Source organism: Kalmanozyma brasiliensis (genome assembly GCF_000497045.1).
Source record: "Kalmanozyma brasiliensis GHG001 unplaced genomic scaffold PSEUBRA_SCAF9, whole genome shotgun sequence".
NCBI classification, from domain to species: Eukaryota; Fungi; Basidiomycota; class Ustilaginomycetes; order Ustilaginales; genus Kalmanozyma; species Kalmanozyma brasiliensis.
In genome coordinates, this window is record NW_015961992.1 from 73,134 (window position 1) to 97,555 (window position 24,422).

At 57.8% G+C, this 24,422-nt stretch overlaps 7 protein-coding genes across 7 annotated transcripts; 4 read left to right on the top strand and 3 right to left on the bottom strand.

Moving 5' to 3' along the window:
• Nucleotides 1-208: 208 nt before the first annotated feature.
• On the top strand, nucleotides 209-2,878 carry PSEUBRA_006233 (Cullin, N-terminal; the record flags this gene model as incomplete). The annotated part of the gene is made up of 1 exon (XM_016439545.1): nucleotides 209-2,878. One exon carries the CDS (start codon nucleotides 209-211, stop codon nucleotides 2,876-2,878), a length of 2,670 nt encoding a protein of 889 aa, XP_016289483.1.
• A 285-nt stretch (nucleotides 2,879-3,163) lies between these two features.
• Nucleotides 3,164-5,515, bottom strand: PSEUBRA_006234 (Transcription factor Opi1; the record flags this gene model as incomplete). The annotated part of the gene is made up of 1 exon (XM_016439569.2): nucleotides 3,164-5,515. The coding sequence occupies one exon, from the start codon at nucleotides 5,513-5,515 to the stop codon at nucleotides 3,164-3,166; it is 2,352 nt and encodes a 783-aa protein (XP_016289484.2).
• A 5,630-nt stretch (nucleotides 5,516-11,145) lies between these two features.
• On the top strand, nucleotides 11,146-15,522 carry PSEUBRA_006235 (Protein kinase domain protein; the record flags this gene model as incomplete). Its single annotated transcript, XM_059465782.1, has 1 exon — nucleotides 11,146-15,522. One exon carries the CDS (start codon nucleotides 11,146-11,148, stop codon nucleotides 15,520-15,522), a length of 4,377 nt encoding a protein of 1,458 aa, XP_059321753.1.
• Nucleotides 15,523-15,938: 416 nt separating this feature from the next.
• On the bottom strand, nucleotides 15,939-18,284 carry PSEUBRA_006236 (Hydantoinase/oxoprolinase; the record flags this gene model as incomplete). Its single annotated transcript, XM_016439589.1, has 1 exon — nucleotides 15,939-18,284. The coding sequence occupies one exon, from the start codon at nucleotides 18,282-18,284 to the stop codon at nucleotides 15,939-15,941; it is 2,346 nt and encodes a 781-aa protein (XP_016289487.1).
• Nucleotides 18,285-18,625: 341 nt separating this feature from the next.
• PSEUBRA_006237 (Temperature dependent protein affecting M2 dsRNA replication, C-terminal) lies at nucleotides 18,626-21,013 on the top strand (the record flags this gene model as incomplete). The annotated part of the gene is made up of 1 exon (XM_016439576.1): nucleotides 18,626-21,013. The coding sequence occupies one exon, from the start codon at nucleotides 18,626-18,628 to the stop codon at nucleotides 21,011-21,013; it is 2,388 nt and encodes a 795-aa protein (XP_016289488.1).
• A 325-nt stretch (nucleotides 21,014-21,338) lies between these two features.
• Nucleotides 21,339-22,697, top strand: PSEUBRA_006238 (uncharacterized protein; the record flags this gene model as incomplete). Its single annotated transcript, XM_059465783.1, has 1 exon — nucleotides 21,339-22,697. One exon carries the CDS (start codon nucleotides 21,339-21,341, stop codon nucleotides 22,695-22,697), a length of 1,359 nt encoding a protein of 452 aa, XP_059321754.1.
• Nucleotides 22,698-22,996: 299 nt separating this feature from the next.
• Nucleotides 22,997-24,190, bottom strand: PSEUBRA_006239 (uncharacterized protein; the record flags this gene model as incomplete). Its single annotated transcript, XM_059465784.1, has 1 exon — nucleotides 22,997-24,190. One exon carries the CDS (start codon nucleotides 24,188-24,190, stop codon nucleotides 22,997-22,999), a length of 1,194 nt encoding a protein of 397 aa, XP_059321755.1.
• Between the last annotated feature and the right edge of the window lie 232 nt (nucleotides 24,191-24,422).

Genomic DNA, 24,422 nt, shown 5'->3' on the forward strand with positions numbered 1-24,422 from the left:
AGACCCTGCTCTTCATAGCGCAAACAACCCATATCATCGCACGAGCTACTCGCTCCGACCGGCGCAACCTGTCTACAAGCTCATCGCCCTTTCGCCCTTCCTGCCCGCACAGAAGCTGCAGCGTCGTACTTTCTTGTTGCGAGGCTATCGGCACCACCCATCCCCTTCACATCGTAGCGCTGTCAACTGGCTCCTACGTACCGCCACCATGAACGCACCAGGCTCCATGCGAAGGCCTGGTGGCACCCGCGGCACCAAGCTCAAGCCACCCAAAAAGATCGGTCTCGATGTCTCGATCGAAGACATGTGGCTCCGGCTCGTCCACGCCATCTCTCAGATTCAGAACCACAACATCTCCAAGCTCAGCTATGAGGAGCACTATCGCTACGCCTACAACCTCGTCCTCTATCAGCAGGGCGACATGCTCTATCATGGCGTAAAGAAGCAAGTCCAGCAGCATCTGGACAAGCTCTGTCGAGAGAAGATCATCCCCGCATTTCCACCAGGAGGCGCTGCTTCAGTCTCAGCAGGCATCATCCTCCCAGATTCACTGCTCAGCCAGTCGCAAGCGGCGGCTTCTTCCTCGTCATCGCGTACCGAAGCCGACACACCCATTGGGGCACGCAGCAGCAGTGGCTCCAACAAGGGCAAAGGCAAGGCCACAGCTGACGACCACGACTCGTTTGCCGATGGTCCTGATGGTGCAACTTCTGCTGCCACTGCAGCCGCCTCCATGTCTGCCACCCAAGCTGGTGACCGCGCCGATGCTGTGGCCCGCATCCAGGCGGGCGAGCGTCTCATGACAGCCATCCGCGATACCTGGCTCGACCACCGCAGCTGTATGTCCAAGCTCTCCGAGGTGCTCAAGTATGTCGATCGCGTATACGTCGAGAACCAAAAGGTGCCATCGATCAATCGTCTCGGTCTCGAGATCTTCCGTGATTCGGTGATTCGATCGACCAAGTATCCGATTCAGATCTACCTCTACAGCACTCTGCTCACTCACATCCAGATCGAGCGTGAAGGGTCCGCCATCAGTCGCTCGCTGCTCAAGTCGAACGTTGACATGCTCGCCGATCTCACACAGAACAAGCCGTCAGCATCGATCAATCACGACACGTCGGTCTACTCGAGCGACTTTGAACCGGCCTTCCTGCAGACGTCAGCTGCCTTCTACTCCGCCGAAGCAGACCGATGGCTCGACGCGGGAGACGCTGCCAAGTATCTGGCACATGTGGCGAGAAGGCTGCAGGAGGAAGCGGATCGCGTCTCGGTCTACCTCAAACCAGAGACGCACAAGCCGCTGCAGCACCTGCTCGAGAAGAACTTCCTTGCCAATCACTTAGCGACCATTCTCAACATGCCCGGCTCCGGTCTGGTGTCGATGCTCGACGACAATCGCAAAGAGGATCTCGGTCGACTCTACACGCTGTTCAACAAGGTCTCTGGTGGTCCGCAGACGCTGCGCCTCGGTCTCAAGAGCTACATCGCCACCAAGGGCAAGCTCATCAACGACGCTGTCACCAGCCAGACCGCCCAGCAAGCACCCTCCACCGACGGTCCGGCTGAGGATGCCTCTTCATCCAAGGGCAAGACCAGAGAGAAGCCCAACGCAGACGCCGATGCCTCCACACCGCAGGCAGCAACCGCCATCCGCTGGGTCGAAGACGTCCTAGAGTTCAAGAACAAGTTCGACTCGATCCTCGACCTCGCCTTTGCCAAAGACACGGGCTGCGAGACGGCCATCAACGAAGCCTTCGAATCCTTCATCAATACTAACAAGCGCGCGCCCGAGTTCATCTCGCTCTTCATCGACGAGAACCTCAAGAAGGGGCTCAAGGGCAAGACCGAAGCCGAAGTGGAAGACATTCTGCGCAAGACCATCTCGGTGTTCCGCTTCCTCCACGAGAAGGATACGTTTGAGCGGTACTACAAGCAGCACCTTGCCAAGCGTCTGTTGCAAGGTCGCAGTGTCAGCGACGATGCCGAACGGGGGATGATGGCGAAGCTCAAGATCGAATCGGGCCACGGCTACGTTGCGAAGCTGCAAGGCATGTTGAACGATATGAAGACGAGCGAGGAGACGACGGACGAGTTTGCACGGGTGGTCAAGAACTCGCATCGGCCGATGCCGTTTGCGCTGTCGGTCAACGTGCTGACGAGCACCAACTGGCCAATCTCCGCGCAGGCGCCGAGCTGCGTCATGTCGGACACGCTGATGGAGGCGCGGCGGCGGTTCGAGGAGTTCTACCAGTCCAAGCACAACGGACGCGTGCTGACGTGGCATGCAAACATGGGGTCTGCCGACGTTCGCGTCGCCTTCCGCGCCAGGACGCACGAGATCAACCTCTCCACCTTCGCGCTCGTCGTGCTGCTGCTCTTCGACTCGGACGAGGAGTCGGAACAGACGCTGTCGTACGCAGACATCGCGCGGGCGACGCAGATTCCGGACCACGACCTGCAGCGCACACTCCAGTCTTTGGCATGTGCCAAGTTCCGCATCCTCACGAAGACGCCCAAGTCGCGCGATGTCAGCCCAACAGACACGTTCGTCTTCAACACCACCTTCACCTGTCCTCTCGCGCGGTTCAAGATCCAGCAGATCGCGGCGCGCGTTGAAACGGCCAAGGAACGCAAAGCGACCAACGAAAAGGTCGAGGAGGAGCGCGCGTTCCTCGTCGAAGCGTGCATCGTTCGGATCATGAAGAATCGCAAACAGCTCAGCCACAACGAGCTGGTCCAGGAGACGATCACACAGTTGACCAGCAGGTTCCAACCCAATCTGGGCATGATCAAGAAGCGAATCGAGAGTTTGATCGAACGCGAGTATTTGGAGAGGGCAGAGGGCGGCAGGGGGATGTACAACTACTTGGCGTGAACGAGGAATGCGCAGACATGAAGATGGTTTCACTCCTCTGTGCGGTTGGATGTGTGGCTTGTGCTGAGACGACATCCCCAAGCGATAATGTCCAAGACCGGAAGCGCGGCGACTAACTCGTGAAATTCAGACCCTCTCACAGACGCCCCTCTTTGCCGCTCTCAAGTCGGTCTCAAACGTTGCCGATCGGTAAAAAGAAAGTGATGCTTCAAAAGTGCAAGCGGTACAAATACATTCGACTGAGGTGGGGCTTGAAGTCGATCAAACGCAAACACCCTCCCACGTCTACGGCTGCTTGTCGCCATTGTTCGCATTAGCAAACGTGGCATGGAGCGGGCTAGGCAGAGTCGGTGGGTGCATGGGGTAATGTTTCCCTCCTGTTCCAGCACGACTCCTTGTGCCCGGTGCGCGTCTCGCGCTGCCGTGATGCAGATGATGATGCGCCGTGAAAGTCGCACTGCTACCCGTGGGTGGTGACTTTGTCTTCTCCGTCTCGGTCTCATCGTCCTCCGAGTCGCCTTGGGATGCCGACGGTGTGCGGGACATGTGGAACCCCCCGGAAGGTGTCTGTCGCGTCCGTCGTCGCTTGGTCGAGGCACTCGTGTCCATGCTGACATCGCTATCGCCCCCGGGCGAGTTGGCACGTCCACGCATCGACGAGCCCCGCGCGCTCTCCCAGTGCGGAACCGACGACGGTCCGGCAGTGATCTGTTGCGGTTCGCTCGCATTGGCGTCGTGCTGTCGCTTGCGTTGCAAACCGAGAATGCGAAGACGCTCCACCCACAGGTCGGCGCGGTCGAGCGATTCGCCAAACACAATCGTCACGCTGCGCAGGATGTCGAGCGACTCAATGGCAAGTGTCAGGATGCGGTTGGCAGCTTGGGCGGTGGCTGCCGCTTGCATCTGATCGCGCGGACTGCCTGCTCCGCCGCGGTAGCGTGCGTTGAGATGGGTCGGCGACTGAGGGCCTTCGCTGATATGCGCAGGGGAGAAGGAAGGCGACGAGGGACTGCTGCCAAAGTAACCCGAAGGCGAGCTCGCTGCTGAGCTGCGGTTGATCGTGGCCCATCGCGCTGGAAGGCTGAGGATGAAGGCCTTGACACTGTTTCGTGCCGGTTCGGGAAGCGCACCTCCCGCATACTTGCCAATGACATCCACTACACCTCTAATCGTGTTGACGACGTCGCCCTTGATGTTGGCGAGGTTCTGAACAGCGGTGCCAGACACGTCGAGTTCGCCGTGGTTGAGCTTGACAATGAGGTCGCGGAGAATGGTGATCTGGTGCTCGATGTGCGCCGTGGCGTACTGCAACCATTGAAGGCAGTACTTGAGCGATTTCATCGACTCCTCGCTCATGGCGGCCGAAAGACCACCCGCGGTGGCACCCGCTTCGACCAGCATCGAACCCCATCGGCTGTTCTTTAATGGCAACGTCTGAGCTGCGTTCCTTCGCACGACTGCGCTGTTTGCGTCCGCTTTGGCTTTCTTGTCATCGTCGACGTCTTGCATTGAGGCGTCGGCCTGTGCTTTGGATTCGTCCACGGGCGTGTTGCTACTCCTGTCTGACGCGGTAGCGGAGCCTTGCGGGGAGCCGGCGGTCTCGATCTCGAGGTTGGCGCCCTTGCCGCGACGTTGCCGAAGCTCGTTGACCATGAGATTGCGTTCGCGCTCTTCGAGCTGCAGAGCCGTGTAGGCGTTTCTGCGTTTCTCGCGCTCCTCGGGGCTCATGTTCTGCCACTCCTCCTTATCTTTGCGGTCGACCTCGTCGAGGATACCACGCTTCTCTTCTTTGGTGGGAGAGGAGACGGCAGAGGGATAGATGCGATCGAGCTGTCGGCAGGCGAAATCGTCCAGCTGCTCTACGCCACGCTCGCCGAGACTGGCGCCAAGACGGCTCACGACGGGTCTTGAGATGGACTTGACCGAGCTCTCAACGAGACCAGCACCGTACTTGACGACCTTACTGCGCTGCTTGCCGAGTTCGTAGGCGCGCAGCGTGCCGCGTACGAGGGGGAGATGGCTGACGCGCTGCAAAAAGTCGGCGTCGTTCATCATTTCTGGATCGACCTCGAGCTCGTTGCCGTCCTCATCCTGGATGACAGCGGGAAGCTTGAGATCTGGGGGAAGATCGCCGAGGCGCGCGGGGCCAGACATGCGGCCAGCAGGAGATTCGGCGCCGGAGTCCTGCGTTAGGTCCGTGGTCGGGGTCGAGTTTGGGGAGGAGATTGCGGTGGAAGTAAGACTTGAGTTGGATATCGCCGACGAGGTCCGTGTTGGTGTTTTGCTGCTTGGCTTCTGCGAGTCCAATGACACGGCGCTACTACTGGCACTGGCACTAGCATCGTTGAAAGGGTTGCTTGAATCGTCGAGACTCTTCATGGCACCCAACGCCATGATAGCAATGCGCACGTCTTCATCTTCTGCATCGATACCGAGTCCGTTTGAGGGCAATGTGGAGGATTTTGGCCGCGCAAACTCCTGTGAGGATGTGAGGTATTCTGTTGGTGGTGTAGCCGGAGTAGTGGGAGCAGGTGTGGATGCTTCACTGGGTGGTTGAACGGATTCAGATTCGCGGTCAGCTCGATGCGCGGTCCAGCGCTCATCGTGTGAGAGACCAGCGTCGGGTGTGGACGCCATGTTTGTGGTGAACCTGGATGTTGCAGATCAGTCTTGTCGTCGAGGGGGATGCAAATGGTCCAGGAGAGGCCGATGAGATGGGGTCCCTATTGCAAGGCACCTGTAGAACTGCAAGCTGGCAACAATCACTGGCGGCGTTGACACATCCGTGCAGTGACTGGCGAGCGATTCGGGTGCTTGTGGCTGGCTTTGGAGCGTGAGCCAGATTTGCCGGCGACTATCTTGGCTGGTGTCGCAGGCCGCAAGCAAACGAGGGTGACAGCCGTTGAGTGCTTTGGTCGACTATCAAGAGCCAAGGAGGGCTCGACGAAGCTGAAGCGGGTGCAAGTGCAAGCAGGCACCAGGCGTGGAGGTTGCTGGAAGTGTGCAGCTGCGCGCCCACCTTAAGCAGAGAGGCTGGGGCAAAGGCTCTAATGCTGGCCTTGACGTTGGTGCAAGGTTGTTAGATGCGTCGATCAGTACGGTTCGACGACTAGGACATGCAAGACGAGTCCAAGATGCTTGAGATGCTATTGGGTCGACGATGTGGTGATGGTGGGAGAGCAGCTCCGGTGCGAAACGGCAAAGTCCAGTCGGATAGGAGTCGAGCGAGCTGGCGATGGTGGGTTGTGCGCGTAGACGATATGCAGTTGACCGACAGAGGTGTGCGATGTGATTGACGGTTGAGAAGGCAGGATGAGGTGATGAAGACAGAGAGGCCGACGTCGTGGCTGATGGCGAGCTGGTTTGGCTGAGGATTGTGACTGATTGACCGAGCGGCAAAGTGACTGAGGTATGCGAAGTGCAATTCAACGCAGCGCCACGCTGCTCTCCGTTGGTACAGAAGAGCGAGAGAGGGTGCGCAGCCAAAGTAAGGGGAAGTGCTGAAAAGCGCCAAAGTGCGTAGGCTCAAAGTGAAAGCAAAAGGGTTTCGAAACGAACAAAAGAGAGGCGCAAAAGGCAGGCTCAACCTTTGAATGGAGCAAGCGAGGCAAAGCGAGCGAGAGAGGCGCGTGAGTGCGAGCTTGGCCGGCTGGCAAGCTGTCAGCAAGGCAAGTTTCAACCGAAAACTGAGCGTGTGAACAATTCGACGCAGCCTCGTTCATGCTTTGTCGTCAGTTCGGCTTTAGCGACAGACTCTCTTGCTCTCTCTGCTTGGGTGATTGAGCTCCCGCTTCGGATTGCTCGACCGAAGACGGAGCGAGAGAGCACCCCTCTAGTTGGCAACACGCTCTTCTCCGCCATCTTCAGACTGAAAAGAGATGCCGCTGGTTCTGGAGCAAGCCGAATGCAATCGACTTTACGGCACTTTCTGTTTGCTCTTTGCTTTGCCCGGGGAGGCGCAGCGATACTCTCTTCAGGTCAAGTTAAGAGAGTCGTTCTCCATGTCCAACTGTGGCCGTGTCGTTTGCTTACTCGGTAGAACTTTTTTCGTGTGCCAACCTCATGACGTTTCGCGATGGTGAGAGCACTGTCTTCTGCCCTGTTCTTATCGAATGCTCGGATCGGCACACCGTGGCATGTGATCCTCAGAACACCACTTGCACACGCACATGGATCGAGATTGGCCTCGAGAAGGGGAGCAGAAAGAGCGTCGACTTGAAAGGAAATTTTGCACTTGCCGCTCCTGTGAACCCCAACCTTCGTGAAAGCATCTCGCTCGCTTTCACGCTTGTCAGAAGAAGGAGGAGGGACCCTTTCATTTCGACTGGCACGCGGCTGGCTTTGAATTCATAGCATGTCTTCCTCGTTGTCTCTACCTCTCTGCTGCCGGATTTTTCTTCCAAAAGGCTTCCATTGTTGGATCTGACAGTATTCGCTCTCCGCTGTACCCTTGACACAGCGGAACGGCTTTGTCAATTCCGCTTTGCAAGGGTCCTTGCTGCTGCGCTCACGAGAAATGCTTGACAACCGACGTCGCCATTGGCTTCTAGCTTGCGCGTCTGCAAGCCCTTGGAAGGTGCAGAGGCTCTCGAGACTGAAAGCCAGGAGGGAGCACGCTTTCGGCCATGAGGGAGCAAATGGCGACGTTGGCGTTGATGATGATGAATGGCACGTGCAGCTTGCCTGCGAAATCACCGTTTTGAATGCATTGGACAGCTACCTTGTTCGATATCAAGGACACGGTCAACTTTGCGACGAAGCAGGCCCGACATGGGCTCTGCGTGGCTTGCCTCGATCGGCATCGCGGCTTTCGTTGGTGGACAAATCGTCTACACTTCACCATAGCCGTCCTGCAGGATGTGTATGAGTGACTCGGTCATGGTCACCACCTCGGTGACGTTTCTGTGTCTGTGAGCCGCGGTAAAATATGCGTCCGGCTTGAATGTCTACCAGAACAATGACACCGTCCCTAATCGCCATGCACTCGTCGGCTTCGTTCAACTCTCTGAACGGACAATGGCATGGTCGACCAGCTCGACATGTGAAAAGGACCCGGTCCTTCTGATTACCACGGATGGACTGGACATGTGTCGCGGCTGCGTCGTACCGTATCTCGTTGCGGAAGCTGAAAAGGCTTCTATATGATTCCGCCATGCTCGTCATCAGATGCAGCGTCGATCATGTCACTCGAGGGTGCGGCCGTCGTTGCCAACGTGCTGAGCTCATCGCTGTCGAAAGCATAAGGATTCCAGCTTGCGTCAAGCTTGACCTCTCCGAAAGCAGACGCATCGGGCCAGGATTAATTTTTTTTCTGAGACAGACATCTTGCAGCTTCGCGTGGCTCGTCGCGTGAAAAGCAACACTGAGCCTTGCAGCAATCGGGTTTCGCTGAGGCCGATCGCATCTCGATCGAATCCGCATCACGCTTCAGCCAGGCTAGTCGCGTTCGTATACTGTACAGCCAAGAATCGACATCCCGAACTTCGGACTGATGCGTCACTTGACGAACTCGACCACCTTGACGGACCCTCCGCTACGTCGCATCCAGGAAGTCGTTGTGTGTGGGGAAGAGAGGACCGTGCAACCCTGTCGAGGTACAGCCGAGAAGTCTAAAAGGGGGAAGATCCCTCGGCCCACCGATGCGAGCGTCAGGTCAAGCTCGTTCGTCGGGCTTAGGCTTGAGCTCCGCCTCAAGGATGGCAGTATGCACGCCCCTGTACTGAGAGGACAACCCAGAGTGGCGTGAAGAAGAGATGAGGCGGTGCGAGGAAGTCAAAAGAGTGACGACGGCCTTTGGTCTCGGCGCAAAGCAGGCCGTCTCGCCAAGGCACCGTCTGCAGGCGAATTTGATGACCCCCTGGTCACTTTGTGGCGTGGGTAACGTACGCCAGGCGAGGGCTTTGGGTTGGTCGCAGCGAGGACTCATCTTTTTTTCCCACGGAATGGCCTACGCGACCTCGGCTAGCGAAGCAAAGTACGTTGGCTTCCCCGCGTCGATATACCGGTCATTTCCCCCAAAAAGGGAGGCCAGCAACGGCGACGATGGGCGTGGGTCCGCCAAGCGCTTTGATCGCGATCAACGTTGGACCTTCTCGGCGCGAGCAGGTCATATGCAACGCGGAGCCCCGCACGCTTCCATCCAAAATGCGCAATGACGGTGGCTGCACGGATCATCAGAACGCAGCGATGTCAGTGGGGTGTACGGTGTCGTTCGAGGGATACATTGGGCGAGGTTGGTTTGGAGTAAGCGCCGCTTGGCTGATAGGACACTCGCTCCGATGTCTCGCTCAGGCAAACCTTGCTTCTGCTAGATAGGATTCTCGGACCGTTGGTTGGTCGTCTCCGAGGAGTCCAAGTCCAAGCAAGCCGGAAGCCATGGCAAAGAGAAGAGGTTAGCAGAAAAGGAGGACCACAAATTCGAGCGCTAAAAAAGCAAAAGAGCGGCGCGTCACGTGCCGCCCCAAACGCGTCAAGATGTCGAGCTGTCAGGCTTAGACGTGCCCCGCTGTTGGCCACACCCTCTGCAGCGCAGTGGCGCCCGCTCATCGTCGCGAGAAGGGCATTCTTCTGCTACTGTATGTAGTATGAACTGGCATCGAAGAGGCTCATTCGAATGGCGTGAAAGGCGACGGGATCACATGCGAGTTGGGAGCGGAGGTGGTCCCGCCAGTTCGGAAAATGTAAAGTGCATACGGGGAAGCTTAATTTGCATGCACATCGGTTGCCGATCCCGAAGCTCGCCCTCCCGCGGCAAAGGCTCGATATGCTTCATCCTGTCCCTATCAAGTGCTCTGCATCGTTGCCAGCCACACTGCGAGCTTGCAAGAGCGTGCGACCATCAAGTCTCGGTGCGAGGATGGTCGTTGCCATAGGGACACTTGGGACGGACGATCTTCTTCTGGTAGATGAGAAAGGAAAAGTGAGCAGAACCCTCGTCGATGCGTGGAGCAATGTCGTGACGTAGTCTTGCCAGCGGAAGCCCAGGCGTTCGCTTCATCCTGGCACATGTCCACCGAGCGCACTGAGAAGAGCCAAGGCGGAGTCCGTAACCGCTCGCCCGGCCGGAGAATGATTCCGTTCGCATCGGTCAAGCGCCAGGTACAGCGCAGCATGTTTTGATAGCGTTGCTGTGCCATGCACGCTACTGCAGATGGTCCGAAGCATGTGGCGGCTGTTGAGCTCGTGTACGCCTTAGCGTGCAGCCTCTTGTTCATCGATCCGTCTTTGGCAACATGTGCTGCTGGATCGACAACAATACGGAGGTCATCATCTGCTGGCAAACAACGAAAAGTGGATGGATCCGAGCTGCAAGAGGGAAGAGTCCAGCTCAAGGCGGCACTTTGTAGCTCAGCATACCGAGAGGATTGCAATGCTGTCCATTGTAAAGAGCCCTTTGTCTGCCTTGCCGAGAACACAACATCTCGGAGTCGGCACACGACCCTGTGCCGCTTTTCTGGCAGCCTAAACGCGTCGAGAACAAACAGGGCAAGAGGCTGGCTAGCTCACCGCGGTCTGTTGTGGCTTTTCTTCGATTTGGCTGAGAGTCAAAATTCGTCTTGGCTGGCGGGCGGCTAAGGGCTCGAATGTGGAGCAACACCAACACTCACCAACGCCAAAAGCTCCTCATCACAGGTGCTCATGGAACGGCATAGCTAGTTTACTGCCTAGCACACTTCCATCGACGCTGGATTCATACCTAGCGGACGATCCGACCTCTCACCAGGATCGCTCTTGCTCCATTTCCTCTGTATAGAGCCTAAGACGCCAGCTGACAGACAGTGACCCTTCAGACTCACTGCTTTAGCAACAGTCGCCGACAGAACCTCGCTTCACCCGACTCGTCAACGTGATCAACCCCGCTTTAACCTTTCGCACCGCATCCGACGATTGCTCCTACAAACTCGTTTGCCCGTCCGAGGCACCTGCTCCACATCATATGAACCTCCGCAAAGGCGCCACCACGACCGCTTGACATTCACATTCGCTTTCATCACTCCGCATCAGCGTCGACATCATCGGCTTTTCCGCCTCAAAGCAGCTAACTTTGTCGCTGAAGGGCCACTGTACTCAATCGGCCGCGTCACGTATAAGCGTCGGTGCAGACAGAGCGTGACATCCACACGAAGAGCAGTCCCACACCGCAGCAGTCACGCGCAATCTTGCAATCGCGCAACATGTCTCTCTAGCAGTCACAAAGCACAGCCACACACATACGCCGGCTCCATGCTCAGCATCACAGACGCAACCTCGCTCTCAGCTCTCTCACAATGACGGAAAGCCCGCCACCATGGCCAGAACGCCACGACACAATACGACAAGTGCTCCAAACCAAGAGGGTCAGAGCCGCGCTTCGCGACTTTCAGATCAGTCACAGCAGCGTACGCAGCATCGGTGCCTCATTGCAAGACGCTGACGCCGGCAAGAGCCAAGATGACATTGCTTCTCCATCCATCGACAGGCTGCTTGATATCAGCTTGATCATAGCCTGGTCCGCGCAGGGTCTCTTGCCGGACAAGGACCCCAATCCGTTCAGAGCATCGGCGAGCTCTTCACTGCAACATCTACGCCAGGCCAGCTTGGCAGTACAGGACTTCAAGTCCGTCAAGGTGCTGCAGAAGAGCGCGGGCAGCCTTGTCGAGGTGGTCAAAAACCGACTCGATGGTCGTATCTATGTGCTCAAGTCGCTCGTCAAAGGCTTCGCTAGACGCAATGCAGCCATCCAGACCCCCATCAACGAGACCAAACTCCTTCAACGCCAATCCAACAAGCACGACACAACAAACAACCAAGAACTCCAGCTTCTGACACCACAGCTGCTAGCTGCTTTCCAGACCCAGAACTCGGTACACGTTCTCATGGAGTACGTGCCTAGCGGTGACTTCTGCGAGCTTCTCATGGCTGCAAGCAACTGCGGTGCCAAGTATCCGGGACGAGCCGCCACGGGTCTGCTCACCCACGACTGGATCCTCAGATACAGCGTCGACATGATTCAGGCCATCGCCTGGGTGCACGGCCAGGGCTTCGCCCACAGGGACATCAAGCCAGGTAACTTCCTCTTGGACAAGAGTGGCCATCTCAAGCTTTGTGACTTTTCGAGCGCAGCCCCCTTCAGCGATTTTGGTGCTCGACCCACCTCTGCCAACGTCGGACGAGCTCGACATCCCCTCTCAACAGCCGACCGAAAGGTGTGGGCGTTCTACTGCTCTCAGCCTACGGGTACGTGTGACTACCTCTCCCCCGAAGTGCTCGAGGCAGAGGAACAGCGAGTGCTCGAGCGACAGCAGCAGTGCGACACATCCAGTCTCGATGACATGCTCGGTCTCAAACGTCAGAGTCGCCAGACCTCATCCAGCGACCCAGACGACGGTCCGAAAGAAGTGGCTGGCATGTACGGCCCAGAGGTCGACTGGTGGAGCTTCGGTGTCATGCTGTACGAGATGCGTTTCGGCGTTCTGCCCTTCTTCGCCAGCAAGATGGAAGAGACCTACGAAAAGATCAAGGACCACAGGAAATCGCTCGTCTTTGACGACTCGGTCGACTGCTCACCTCAGCTCAAAAGCCTTATTCACGGCTTGTTGACGACAGCCAGGCACCGCCTAGGTCGGAAGTCGTCGGAAGAAGTCCAGAGGCACATGTTCTTCCGCACCGAGAACATCAACTGGTCCTTGCAGTGGCCCTTGCAGCCACCCTTTGCTCCGAACGCCGAGGCAATTGACCTGCAATCCCAGACCGGGGCAGGCCAGCAAGGTGGGCTTGCTGAAGGCATCGCTGCGCAGCTGCAAAACAACTCTTTCTCTGTCGTCTCGAGCCTACCTTCGTTCTCCGCCCTCTACGATGGCAACCCGGACGACTTTCCTGCATTTGCTGACTCCCGAGAGCTCGGTTCCGAGTTCTATGGTCAGCAGCAGAGCTGGTACGAGGGCGAAGGAACTCCGGCGAACAATCTCGAAAACAATGCAAAGCATGACGAACGCGAAGCGTTCATAGCAGGAGCAGCGGCGGTGCCAGCCGTCGAAGCGCTTCCCCCAGGTATGCCGAGGTCTTGCTCTTCGCCCGCCGTAGTGCTCGCTTCCTCGTCGCAGTCCTTCACTATGCGAGATAACAGCTCCCAGAATGCCGCAGTGAGCTCGCCGTACATGTCTCGCTCGGCGCCGCGTTGGTCGGACTGCGATACTACATTCATCGGCTTCAGCTATCTCCCACAACGGGACGCATTCTCATGCGCACCCGAACCTCCAGAAACGATCTCGCCCGGTGCCATGTCGACGGTCGCCAGCTTGGATGACCTCGCACACAAAGCGGCAGCTTCGCCAAGCGGCTGGCCTGCAAGCACGCCTGTCGCTTCTACGCCCTTCCATCGAGGTGGCATGCCCTCCTCGCATTCGCTGACGATGCTGCCTACTCCGCCGTCGTTCGCACCGAGTCCCGTCGCACCCCTCGAACCCGAGCCAGCCTCGCAAAACATCGAACCTGGTCAGCATGCCCGCGCGGAGCCCATCAAATCGATGGCGAGACGCCTCTCCGAACAGCACAATTTTGTCACTCCCGCACGCAAGCCGTCCTACATGGCGATGCACGAACGTTTCCGACAGTTGCAGGGGCAAGAGGCACCCATCCCCGAAGATGCCTCGGCAAATTACACACCTGCTGTCCCAGCTTCGCCGTACCCGTTCCCAATGGCGTCCGTAGCCCGCAAATCCAAGTTCACCGGTGGCAAGAAGCCCTTGCTCTATCGTCGGGATTTGGATCGAGCGAGGTCTGCTACGCCTGGGGGCGGAAGCGTCGGATCCGATAGCCGACAATCGGGAGGAAGCAACGCCGTTCGAGACATTTCGGAACGGGAAGCCTGGGACGAGATGATGGCAGCGGTGCAGAAGAGCGTTCGGAAGAAGCAACCTGTCGCGCCCCTAGCACGTGTCCCGCCTGTGCCAGCTACACCAATCACTTCGTCAACCGCGAGGCCAGGCGGTTTGCCTCGCTCTTCTACCGACCCACAGCTGTCGTGTTCGAAGCCCGTCACCACACAGCCGTCACGAAAGGCTCCGGAGGCTGTGCCTGCAGAGGTGCCGGTGTCGCGAAATGCCTCGACGCGCAAAGCGTTGCAGCCTGTGCCTGCCCCTGCTCAAGCTGCGAAGCCAGTAGAGCCAGTGGACAGACCTCAAGGAGAGAAAGCCAGCGTGGTATCTCAACAACCTGGTGCTCTCCGGCAACGCCCATCAAAAGCCAACCTGATCGCACCGCGTGCCACCTTCAAGGTGATCCCGCCCGAGTCTCCGCAGGATCTGCAATTACCCGCCTTCTTGAACGAGTCACCGCACTTTGGTCCATTCGCGCAAACGCAGCATGCGATGGACATAGACATGTACGATTCGGACGCGTCGGACGACTCTACCGCCGGTCGACGCCGTCTCAAGCACAAGAAGAGCGCGCGACAGCTGCTCATCAGAGCTCAGGAGCGCGGTACACCGACCAAACCAAAGCGAGCTCAAAGTCCTCCGCTAACGGACGCTTTTGCATCGGCTCCGTCGGTGGCAGCGGTCTTGGAGGCAGCAGGCGCACGCAGCTCGCCTCCCATCCTGCTTAGCGACCAGTCCATGCGCTCCTGCAGTTCTTCTCGGGATGCCTCGTACGAGCATGGCGCCGACTTCGTTCCCGTGCGCGCTCGCGGGCGGGCTGGGTCCTTCCAACGATCTGGCAAGACATCGCCAGATTTCGGCAACGAGGCTCTCTCTTCGAGCTTGGGCAAGACTTCAGTGACATTTGCTCCCATGTCGTACGTGCCGGTGCTCGGAGCGATACCACCTTGGCGAGACGGCAGGGATGGTCCTGGTAGCTCGGATGGGCACGGCGATGGCCTTGGAATCCCTCGCGACATGGCGCGCCCGACCAGGACGATTCGCCGTAAAGACAGTGGCGAGATGTTGTCGCAATACCGGAACGCAAAAGGCATGGGACGCGCGACGAGCATGCTTTCGCTGAGCGACCGTGCCAAGGCCGACGCCCAAGCTCCGCCCTCTTTGCGACTTGGGGCCGGTCTCTCATCGTCGCCTCCTGTGACGGCAGACGGCGAGGACGACTTCATTCTGGGACACGTCGAGAATCGGATGCGGGCCACGGTGGCAGGCGGTAGCTTGCCGACTCGCACGATCCGACGATTCTCGAGCGTGCTCTCGCTCAAGGAAAAAGAGAAAGTCGCCGCCGAGCGTCCCAGCAGCCAGGATGGCACGACGAAGGCAAATCGCGGATTCGGCCGCTTCCGAAGTCGCCTCAGCTCGTCTACCCTGTGCGAGGAGCCGGAGCAACAGCTGAACGGCGAGGCCGCCAAGTCGAAAATGGACCGGCTGGCACCACCGGACAGTGTCGCGACTGGCGCGCAAAGCAAGCCAGCCTCCTCCAGGCTAGGACGAAAGATGGGTGATACGCTGCCAAGATCTTTTGGCATCCGCACTTCGTCGTCGTCTGTCAACCTGAGGAAGAGCAGCTTCACACCGACCTTGGAAGTGACTCACGACGTCGATTCGCCGACCAAGGTCGCCGACGTCAGCATGATGACGGGCCTCAACCAACGACACACTGCGCTGCAAGGCTCGCTGCTGGGTCTGGAGGCGCGCCTCGCTCGTCTGAAAGCACGGCTCGAAGATTGAGCAAGAACACCAGGGCAATCATCGCTTCGATACAAATATCACCTGGCATCACCCTCGAACATCATTTCAGTTACACTTGCATACACCTGATCTCAAACCGCATACCATGGATTCAGCATTTGCATACATCACTTTTCAGCATTCACATCTTCATCACAACAATTGCTCCGTTTTCACATTGCATGCAGGATCGTAGAAGGACCGCGACGAAGTGAGCGAGTGCGAGTGCTGCCGGATTACTCGCTGACCGAGCTGGGCTGAGGCTCACAACCTGTTGAGATTTTCCCAACAGGTTATGAGCCCAAGTCCAGCTCAATCTGGAAGCAAAGCCGTACCCAGCCCTCCTCCACCCGTGTCGATGTAGGCATGCTGCGCGTCCGATGTGCCGATGCCATCAACAATGGAGTGCCGTCGCGTCAATCGTAGTGCACGTCGATGAGCACGGCCTGACTGGTGAGGTTGGCGGTGCATCTTGGTTCGAGCAAAATCGTCTGCGTCTGATCGACCAATATCGCCGGTCCATCGATCTTTGTCCCATGTTGCAGCTGATCCAGCTTGATAATCGGTGTATCCAGTCGACCCTCGCCGTCAAAGAACACCTTTCTCGTCGCCAACTTTTCCACCTTGTCCACATCCGTCGCCTTGTCGCCGTCTTTGAACAGCTCGCGATACTCTTGCAGAACCGTTCGACCCAACGAGTCAAACGACTTGCCTATCCCTTTAACCCTGATATCGTCAACAATGATGTTCTTGTCCTCCAACACAAAGCCGAATTCCTGCCTGTACTTTTCGACGAAGACCCGTTCGAAGTCCCATCCCCCGCCCTCTGGTTGGCGCGTCATGAGTGCCGTATCCGTCCCCTCGTAGCGCAAGTTGAGCAGGGTTTGCAACTCCACCCTATCGCCTTTGAATCCTTGCGCCTCGAGCTCGCGCTGCACCTTTTCGCGAAGCGCATCGACACGTTTTTCAATGCGTGCCTTGGCTTCACCATTCGCCCCACCCCAGGTCTCGGAACACGGTTCCTGATGCTCAAACACTCGGTCCGCCAACGCCATGCCATACGCACTGAGGATCGAAGAGTACTTGTGGATGATGACGGTCTTGATCCCCAAGGATCGGGCGAGCGAGCAGGCGTGTTGCCCACCGGCCCCGCCAAAAGAGGCAAGGATGTGCTTTGACGCGCTATACCCACGCGCCTCTGTCAACGCCCGGATGGGCCGACACATGATCTCGTTGGCAACGCGGATGAAGCCCTGCGCCACCTCGTCGATCGACAGCTGCTTCGTCTGGGACGAGTTGGCGTTGATCTCGTCCGTAAGCTGTTGAAATGCCTTTTTGCTAGCGTCTTCGTCCAGACCCTCGTTCTCGTCCGGTCCGAAGATCCGTGGGAACATCTCAACGGCCAGTCGACCGGTGACAAGGTTCGCATCAGTGATGGCCAATGGCCCGCCTTTGCGATAGCACGTCGGTCCCGGATGGGCAGACGCCGACTCGGGTCCCACCGTAAACAGGCCGTTGCGGAAGAAGAGCCGACTGCTGCCACCGGACGCAACGGTGTTGACGTCCAATTGCGGACTTTGGATGGTAATGCCATCGAGGGTGGTCTCAAAGACCTGTTCGTACTGGCCATCGTAGCGGCTGACGTCGGTGGATGTGCCACCCATATCGAAGCCGATGATGGGTCGCTTGTCTTCGGCGTCGTAGCTCGTCAGTGCCATACCGACCACGCCGCCCGCCGGACCGGAGATGATGGATTTCAACCCCGAGAAGTGGTCCACAGAAGTAAGGCCGCCGTCAGACATCATGAATTCGACTTTTGTGCCCGCCTCGCCGGAGCGTAGTGTGTCTGCAAAGCCGGAGAAGAAGCCGTCGATGTAGGCTTGCAGTACAGGTGTGAGGTAGGCGTCGGCGGTGGAGGAGGTTGCTCGAGGCACCATCTTGATCATGGGCATGAGCTGGCTGCTGCAGCTCACCGTATCGAAGCCGATGTCGAGCGCGATACGCTTGATGATCTGTTCGTGCGCGGGATAGGTGTAGCTGTGCATAAGCACGACGGCGAGCGATCGATAGCCGTGTTGGTGGTAGAGCGCGTGGAGCTGCTTTTGGAGCAGCGCCTCGTCGGGCTTTTTGAGGATGGCGACTGCTTCGCCCGAGATGCCACGGACGATTTCTGGCGGTCCTGTCCGTCTCCCCTGCTCATCGTATGCGCTGGGCGGCTGATCTGTCCCAGAGTAGGGCTTTGTGATCTTGCTCACGTACTCGTCCTGCGAGTCGAGATCAAACTGCACCGCATTGTCCCTCGCCTTGGGATCCGACGTGTAACCCACCAGCGTCACTCGCTCGTCTACCTCGAGCACGCCCTTGTACAGCACCTCTGGCTTTTTGATGGCGAGATCAAAGATGCTGGGTCGACTCTGGTTGCCGATCTGAACGAGATCCTTGAAGCCTTTCGTGATGACGAGAGCGTGCCTCTCGCCCTTTCGCTCCAGAAGCGCATTGGTAGCGACTGTGGTGGAGAGACGGATGTACTCGATCTGGGAGGTGTCGATCTTGTCTCCTCGTGGTAGCTTGAGATCATATGCCTGCTCGAGGATCCGACGGACGCCCTCTGTGGGAGCATCTTTGTAGTTGGCCGGATCATGAGAGAGGAGCTTGATGACAATGTCCTTTGGCTCGTCGCCGGACTTTTGGGGTGGGATGCGACCGAGACAGTCGGTGAAGGTGCCGCCTCGGTCGATGGCGATCTGTATGCGGTTCGACATGGTGCCGCCGTTTCGGTATGAAGGATGTGAAAGGAAGACAGAAGGGATGGATGACTGGAGAGAACAGGTGGTCTGTGTGACTGTATGCTGAGTAAAAGACCGTGCTATATGCCGAAATTGGGAGCATGATTGTGATTTGACTCAGGATTCGACAACTGAGCACCCAAAATCAAGGTCGGGTGACTGGAAGGATTGAGTGCGGCGCACGGTCGAAAGCGCGCTCGGCAAGCGACAGATCCGAGAGCGTGCGGAGAGGGTCAAAGCTGAAAGCTCAAAGGGAGAGAGTGTTGCTCTCCCTTCCTTCTCCCCCATCATCATATCGACCAGCAGCCAACGCACCCATGATTCGCGGTCTGCAGGCCTACATTCACGACCGCGGCTTGGCTCAGACCTCGCCGCTGTCAGCACTCAAAGACACGCGTCTAGGCATCGACCTATCCTACTACCTCAAGCAGCTCCTTTCCTCGCCTTCCACATCAGAACCGCTCGTAGCTGCGTTAGGAGGCGCACCTATCGCCCTCATTTCCCACATCGAAAACGATCTGCGGGCGCTCGATAAGGCTCGCATCAAGCCCGTCTTCATTCTCAACGGTATCCAGCCCAACAAGCGACAACGTCCCTTCTCATACGAAGACCCTCGGGTCAAGCAGCGCTCTCGAGCATGGGAAGCCTACGAGAACGGCCAGGTCGACGTGACTCACTCTTTGCTCTCCGCTAGCAACTCCATGCATCACCCGGATCTGTATCGCGCTATCCTTCGCGCTTTCCGACACCGCAACATCGAGTTCCTTGTCGCTCCATACCTCGCCTCCGGCCAGCTCGTCTCGATGGAGCGTCACTCGAAATCATACGTGCACGCCATCTACGGAGCCACAGAGATTCTTCTCTTTGAGCGTGTCGAACGCCTCATAACCTCTCTCAATCTGTCCGAATCCAACTTCCAATACGTCAGCAAGCAGGCCATCTTGGGCGAGTTGAGATGCAACGAAGAGCAGTTCCTCGATGTCGGTCTGCTCGCCGGCAGCGATCTCTGCGCAACTTTCCCTGCTCTACAGGACTCCAGCTTGGGAGCACCACCACCTCACACAGGCGCACCACCCAACTTGCGGCAGATCAATGACCTCGTCAAACAGTACAAAGGCGCTTACGGCCTCGTCGCCGCTTTCGAGGGTCACCCCACAGTTCAGAAGATCAACTACCTTGATCAGTTCTGCCGAGCGAGAACCACCGTCAAATTCTGTCTCGTGCTTTCTGCCGAAGAGGGGCGCGTATTGCCATTGCCACTTGCGACGCCTCCACCACCACTTTCGGCGGGATCAGCACCATCCCACGCTGGGCCCAACGGAGCTCCCGCTGGACCCACAAACGGCGGCGCACCCATCCTCACAGCAGCAGACATCCCCGTTGACATCCACGAAGTCTTCTCACATCGCCTGCCAGACGAAGTCTTCCTTCACCTCTCCCGGGGTCTTGTCGGTCCCCAAATCTTGTCCAGCTTGACCTCTGGGCATGTCACCGAAGCCCCACCACTCGACAACGGTGAGAGCGAAGACTACCGGCGCTACGTCCGCGAGACGCTCACTGAAATCCCGCAATCGCCACGCTGCGTCGCCGTCGCGCTCGCCGCCTCAGTCCTCAACGGCTTCTGGTCTTCCCGAAAAATCACTGGCATCTATTACTTCGCGCCCACCGCCGACAACCCCATCCCTCACGACTCGGCCGCAACCCTCCAGCTCATCAACCGCGTCAACCAGTGGAACGTCTCGAACCGCTTCATCGAGGAAGAATTGCGACGCCAAAACTCATCCACCATCGACATTGCGCTCTGTCTCGGTGCGACCACTTCGGATCAACTCGCGAGCCGCACCAAGACGCCCCGCATCAAACTTCCCGATGGCTCCATCTCCGCCTTGGAGAAGAAAGACGAGATTGTAGCCAACACCATCTGGCGGATGCTCGAGTTGCGTGGATTTCTCAACCACGCGCACCTTCATACGCCGTACGCGCGCGCGCTCTACCTCGCGCTCAAGCAGAGCAAGCTCAACGACAAGTTGCAAGAGCCGCTCTTCCTCGCGCTCGAGCTGCTGCGTGGCGGTGCTTTGCACGCCAACTACTTTGGCGGTCGCGCCTATTCCGGTGGACCCTCGTACGGCGATGAGACGGAGAAGAGGCACATGCTGTTGGTGATGCGCACGGTTTCGTTGTTGCAAATGACCTTCAAGCCGAGCTCGTGGACGGCGCCGTTGAGTCGCGAGCTGTTGGTCTTCAACTCGTTTGTCAAGTCGACGACGCGGGCGATGCGCAATCTGGTCGAGATGATTTCCCTGTCGCTGCTGTTGCGTGGAGATGCGAGGAGGAACCGCGACGATTATCTGGATATTTCGCTCTCGCTTCCGTTCCAGACGGATGTCAATACGGGGATGGGTATTCTGGTGAAATGCTACCTCGACGGACTGTTGACGTACCGCGGTGGACCGGTGGCGCCCGACCAGGTGGACGATGCGGATGTCGTCGAGGCTAAACAGGGCGTTCTGGGCGCGCTGGAGGATACGTTTGCCAATGTGAGGGATATCAGACAGGAGCTGGGACGAAGCTTTAGGTTCTGGGACGCGGTGCTCGTCGGTATCGAGACGTTGGATGCCGAGAACGCGATCAGCAAGGACGTCGTCAAGCAGTTCAGGGACGCCGAGGCGTGGTTGAGGCCGCTGGCCAAGCTGCCCAATGTCTAGGTGCTCGCGTGGAGGGTGAATGCGAATGCGTTGCACGAATGCTGCATTGTTCGAACTGGGCGTGAGTGAGTTTGATGATGAGAGCATGCAACATGAAAGTGCGAGCCCATTGTTCTCATGCCCGTCCCTGCGGGAAGGGTCTGAGCTCCCACATTGGTGGGCCCTTTGTCGTGCCGGCCCGGGTTCTTCATCGTGTATCACCGGTGTGCCCACATGCAAAGAGTCGATGATCGAGCAGCGGGTCGATGAACATCATTGCCTTGCCTATGGATCTTCTTTCCTCACCCTCAATCTCCCTCAACTTGAGCAAGAAAAGTCGTGGACGATGCGTGCTCGCCTTGTCGTGGCCTCCGAGCCGGAGTCTCGCGCAGACTCCACCATCCTAGGTGCCAAAGAGGAGCCCATCGTCATCAGCGACGACGAGAGCGATGACGATATCCAATTCGTCACAGCAGCGGGGCCTTCATCGGGCACCGTCCTCGCTCGGGCACGAGACGCCGGCTTATCCATCACCACGCGTACCGAGCATCCAACGACGACGTCGATACGTCTTCGGCTAGCACGAAAGCGAGAGGAGGAGGAGGTCAAGCGGGAAGACGAGGTCAAGCGGCGTCGACTGACCGTCCCAACGCAAAAGCCCATACCACTTGCCATCCGGAAGCGAAATCCAATACCAACACTCAATGTCAAGCCCGAAGAGATCGCATCACCACCTCTCGACGTGAAGGACGAATACACCTTTCACTTCACCACTCCTTCCCCGCCACCACCACCGCGTCACGCACCAGGCGCCCGCCCCATCGATCCCATCCTCATCTACTCTGCCCCGACCCTCGTCGTCAACTTCGATCCCGCCGAGATCCCCTCCTTCGAACGTGGTGCGTGGCTACGACTCTGCACGCATCGCTACCTGCTCTCATCCACGCCCGCCCCACGCAACTCCGACGAAGAACGGTATCGCGCGGACGAGCTCAAACTTCGTCTGCTCAGCCTCTTCCGTCTTTCCTCCTGGCCACCCCGCGAAGAGCCCCGAATCTCCTTCCCTCGCCTGCCAAAAGTGAGTCACAAGTTTGTCGATATCCACTTTGTCACGCGGTCACAGCACGATGCGACCCGGCATAGGAGCCCCCTCTTGAGGATGGGAAACGATGTTCTGCTTCCCTTCGTGCACGGGGCGTTCATCGAACCTTGCTTGGTTGTGGTTCAATTTTCACATCCGACGATGCGCAAGGAGGGCGATGAGAGGCTGGAGGAGAAGGAGAAGGAGCATTTGCGGGTGTTTGGTGCAGCAGCGCGCGTGGCGGTTGCAGAAAGCGCTCTTGGGCAGGCCGGAGAGGTGGTGGCCATGTGGTTGTTAGAGGACGGCTATCCGCACAATCCCGAGCTGGAGAACGGGCTGGGGCTGGAAAGACGACCTGAGTATACGATGCTGTTGAGACGGGGTACGAAACAGGTGCGGATACCGCCGTGGTTAAAGATCGTTGATAGGCCGAGGAAGAGAGCGAGCGAAGGTGAGGAAAAGAGCTGGGATGGATATGTGAAGCTCTGGTGGGATGAGCGACCAGCTGACCTGTGCAATTACTGCAAGGATGCGGCTGATGGTCATTCTGATAAGCAGTGCACCAGGGGGAACAGTGAAGAGAGGGCGAGGCGCGAACTCAAGCCTCGACCAACAGTCTACTAGAGCGCTGGACGATGATCTCACTGGAACATGCCACAATTGGATAGGAATCAAAAAGGTTTCTGTCGAGGGCAACAAACTACATCGAGCGCGATTGTGCGTTTACATGAGCTGAGAGGGCGACCAAAAGGAAGCAGAAAGGGAGCCAGACCGGCCTCATCGCCCTGCGAGTATAAGAGCGGCCCGGAGAGACCAAGCTAGTACACAATCGATCGAGGTTTTCGCTCGCTCCTTGCCCAAACGTCTCTTGTCCTGCTACACTTTCCGTTCGCATGCCCATCCTCCGCATCTTTGCAATAATTTCACAGGTCAATCGGCCTGCCATCCCACCAAAGCTTCACGTACCCATCCCAGAACCCTTCTGCTTCGTCGTAGTCCGGGACGAACGGGGGACGATCCTCGACCTGGAGATATGGGGGGATAGCGACTTGCTGGTCTGCCAAACGACGTCTCAACAGCATCGTATATCTGGGTCGTCGCTCCAGTCCCTGGCCATTCTCCTGCTCCGCATTGTGCGGATAGTCATCTTCGTTCACCCAAACCGCCGCCACTCTTCCTACCAGGCCTAGGCCAAAGCAGCTTCTATTCACCGAGTCCTTGGCTTTGATTGCGAAGGCCGTCAGCTGTGCCCGCTCGTCGTCGTTCAGCGTCTCATCGCCCTTCTTACAAATAATAGGATGTGCGAACTGCACCAGCATCCATTCCTTCTCGATGAACGCCCCGTGTGTCATAGGTCGCAGCACATCCGTGCCGAGTCGCAAGAGCGAATGACCATATTTCACCGCTTCATACTGCTCCCTCGTGGCAAAACGTATATCCACAAACGAGTGCTTGATCTTAGACAGTCGGGGAAAGGACACTTTCGCCTCCTCCCCCGTGGCCCAGTGGTTGAGTCGAAAAATCGCCAGTAGGCAACGCTTGAGGTCGACTGCCCGGTCCGCTTCTTGAACAGCGTCCTTGGGATACAGATCCGAGGTGATGACGTAGCGGTGGGTGTTGAGGCCCACCCAAGCGCTGCGTTCGAAAGAAGGGATGTCGTCCGGCTTGGACTTGAGGGAGTTGACATCGAAACCGGCTACGTTCCATACCAGACGAGGTTTGAAGGATCGTGCGCCGGGTGCGTGCGGTGGCGGAGGAGGAAGCGTCCACTCGATGTACACCGTGTCTGCTACCTCCTCTGATCGAGAGAGGGACCGTGTTGGTTCCAGAGTTGAAGGATAGCCACGGTCAGACTCCTGCTTGATAGCTGCACCGGGTTTGAATCGCTTCGAATCGCTCATGGACCTAGCCGCGCCTTGTGCGATCCTCTTTTGCAGCCGACTCGTGGTCGAGTGCGGAACGTATGAGTATGTCGTGATGCTACTTCTGGTCTTTCGAGCCAAGGTGATTCCAGATGCCGGATTTGCCACCCAGACGGGTTTGATATCGTCTTTGCGGGCCGCAGACGAGGTGCGTGCTACAGTGCGTGACTCTCGCTTCACTTTCTTTGGCCTCATCGCGGCTCGTCACAGTTCAGTCCGAACGAGGAAGGTGGAAGGTGACGTCTCACTCTCCCAATGTGGAAGGGAAGAAAAGGGGAGAAGGTCCCACAACTTCGATCTCTTATACCATCGACATACGCATGGCCCCTAACGACCGAGTGGGTTGAACGCTGTGCGTGCAATGCAGAACAATGGGTCCCGGCAAAGACTTCCGACGAGCTAGCAAGCAACCCACCTCTCATGTACC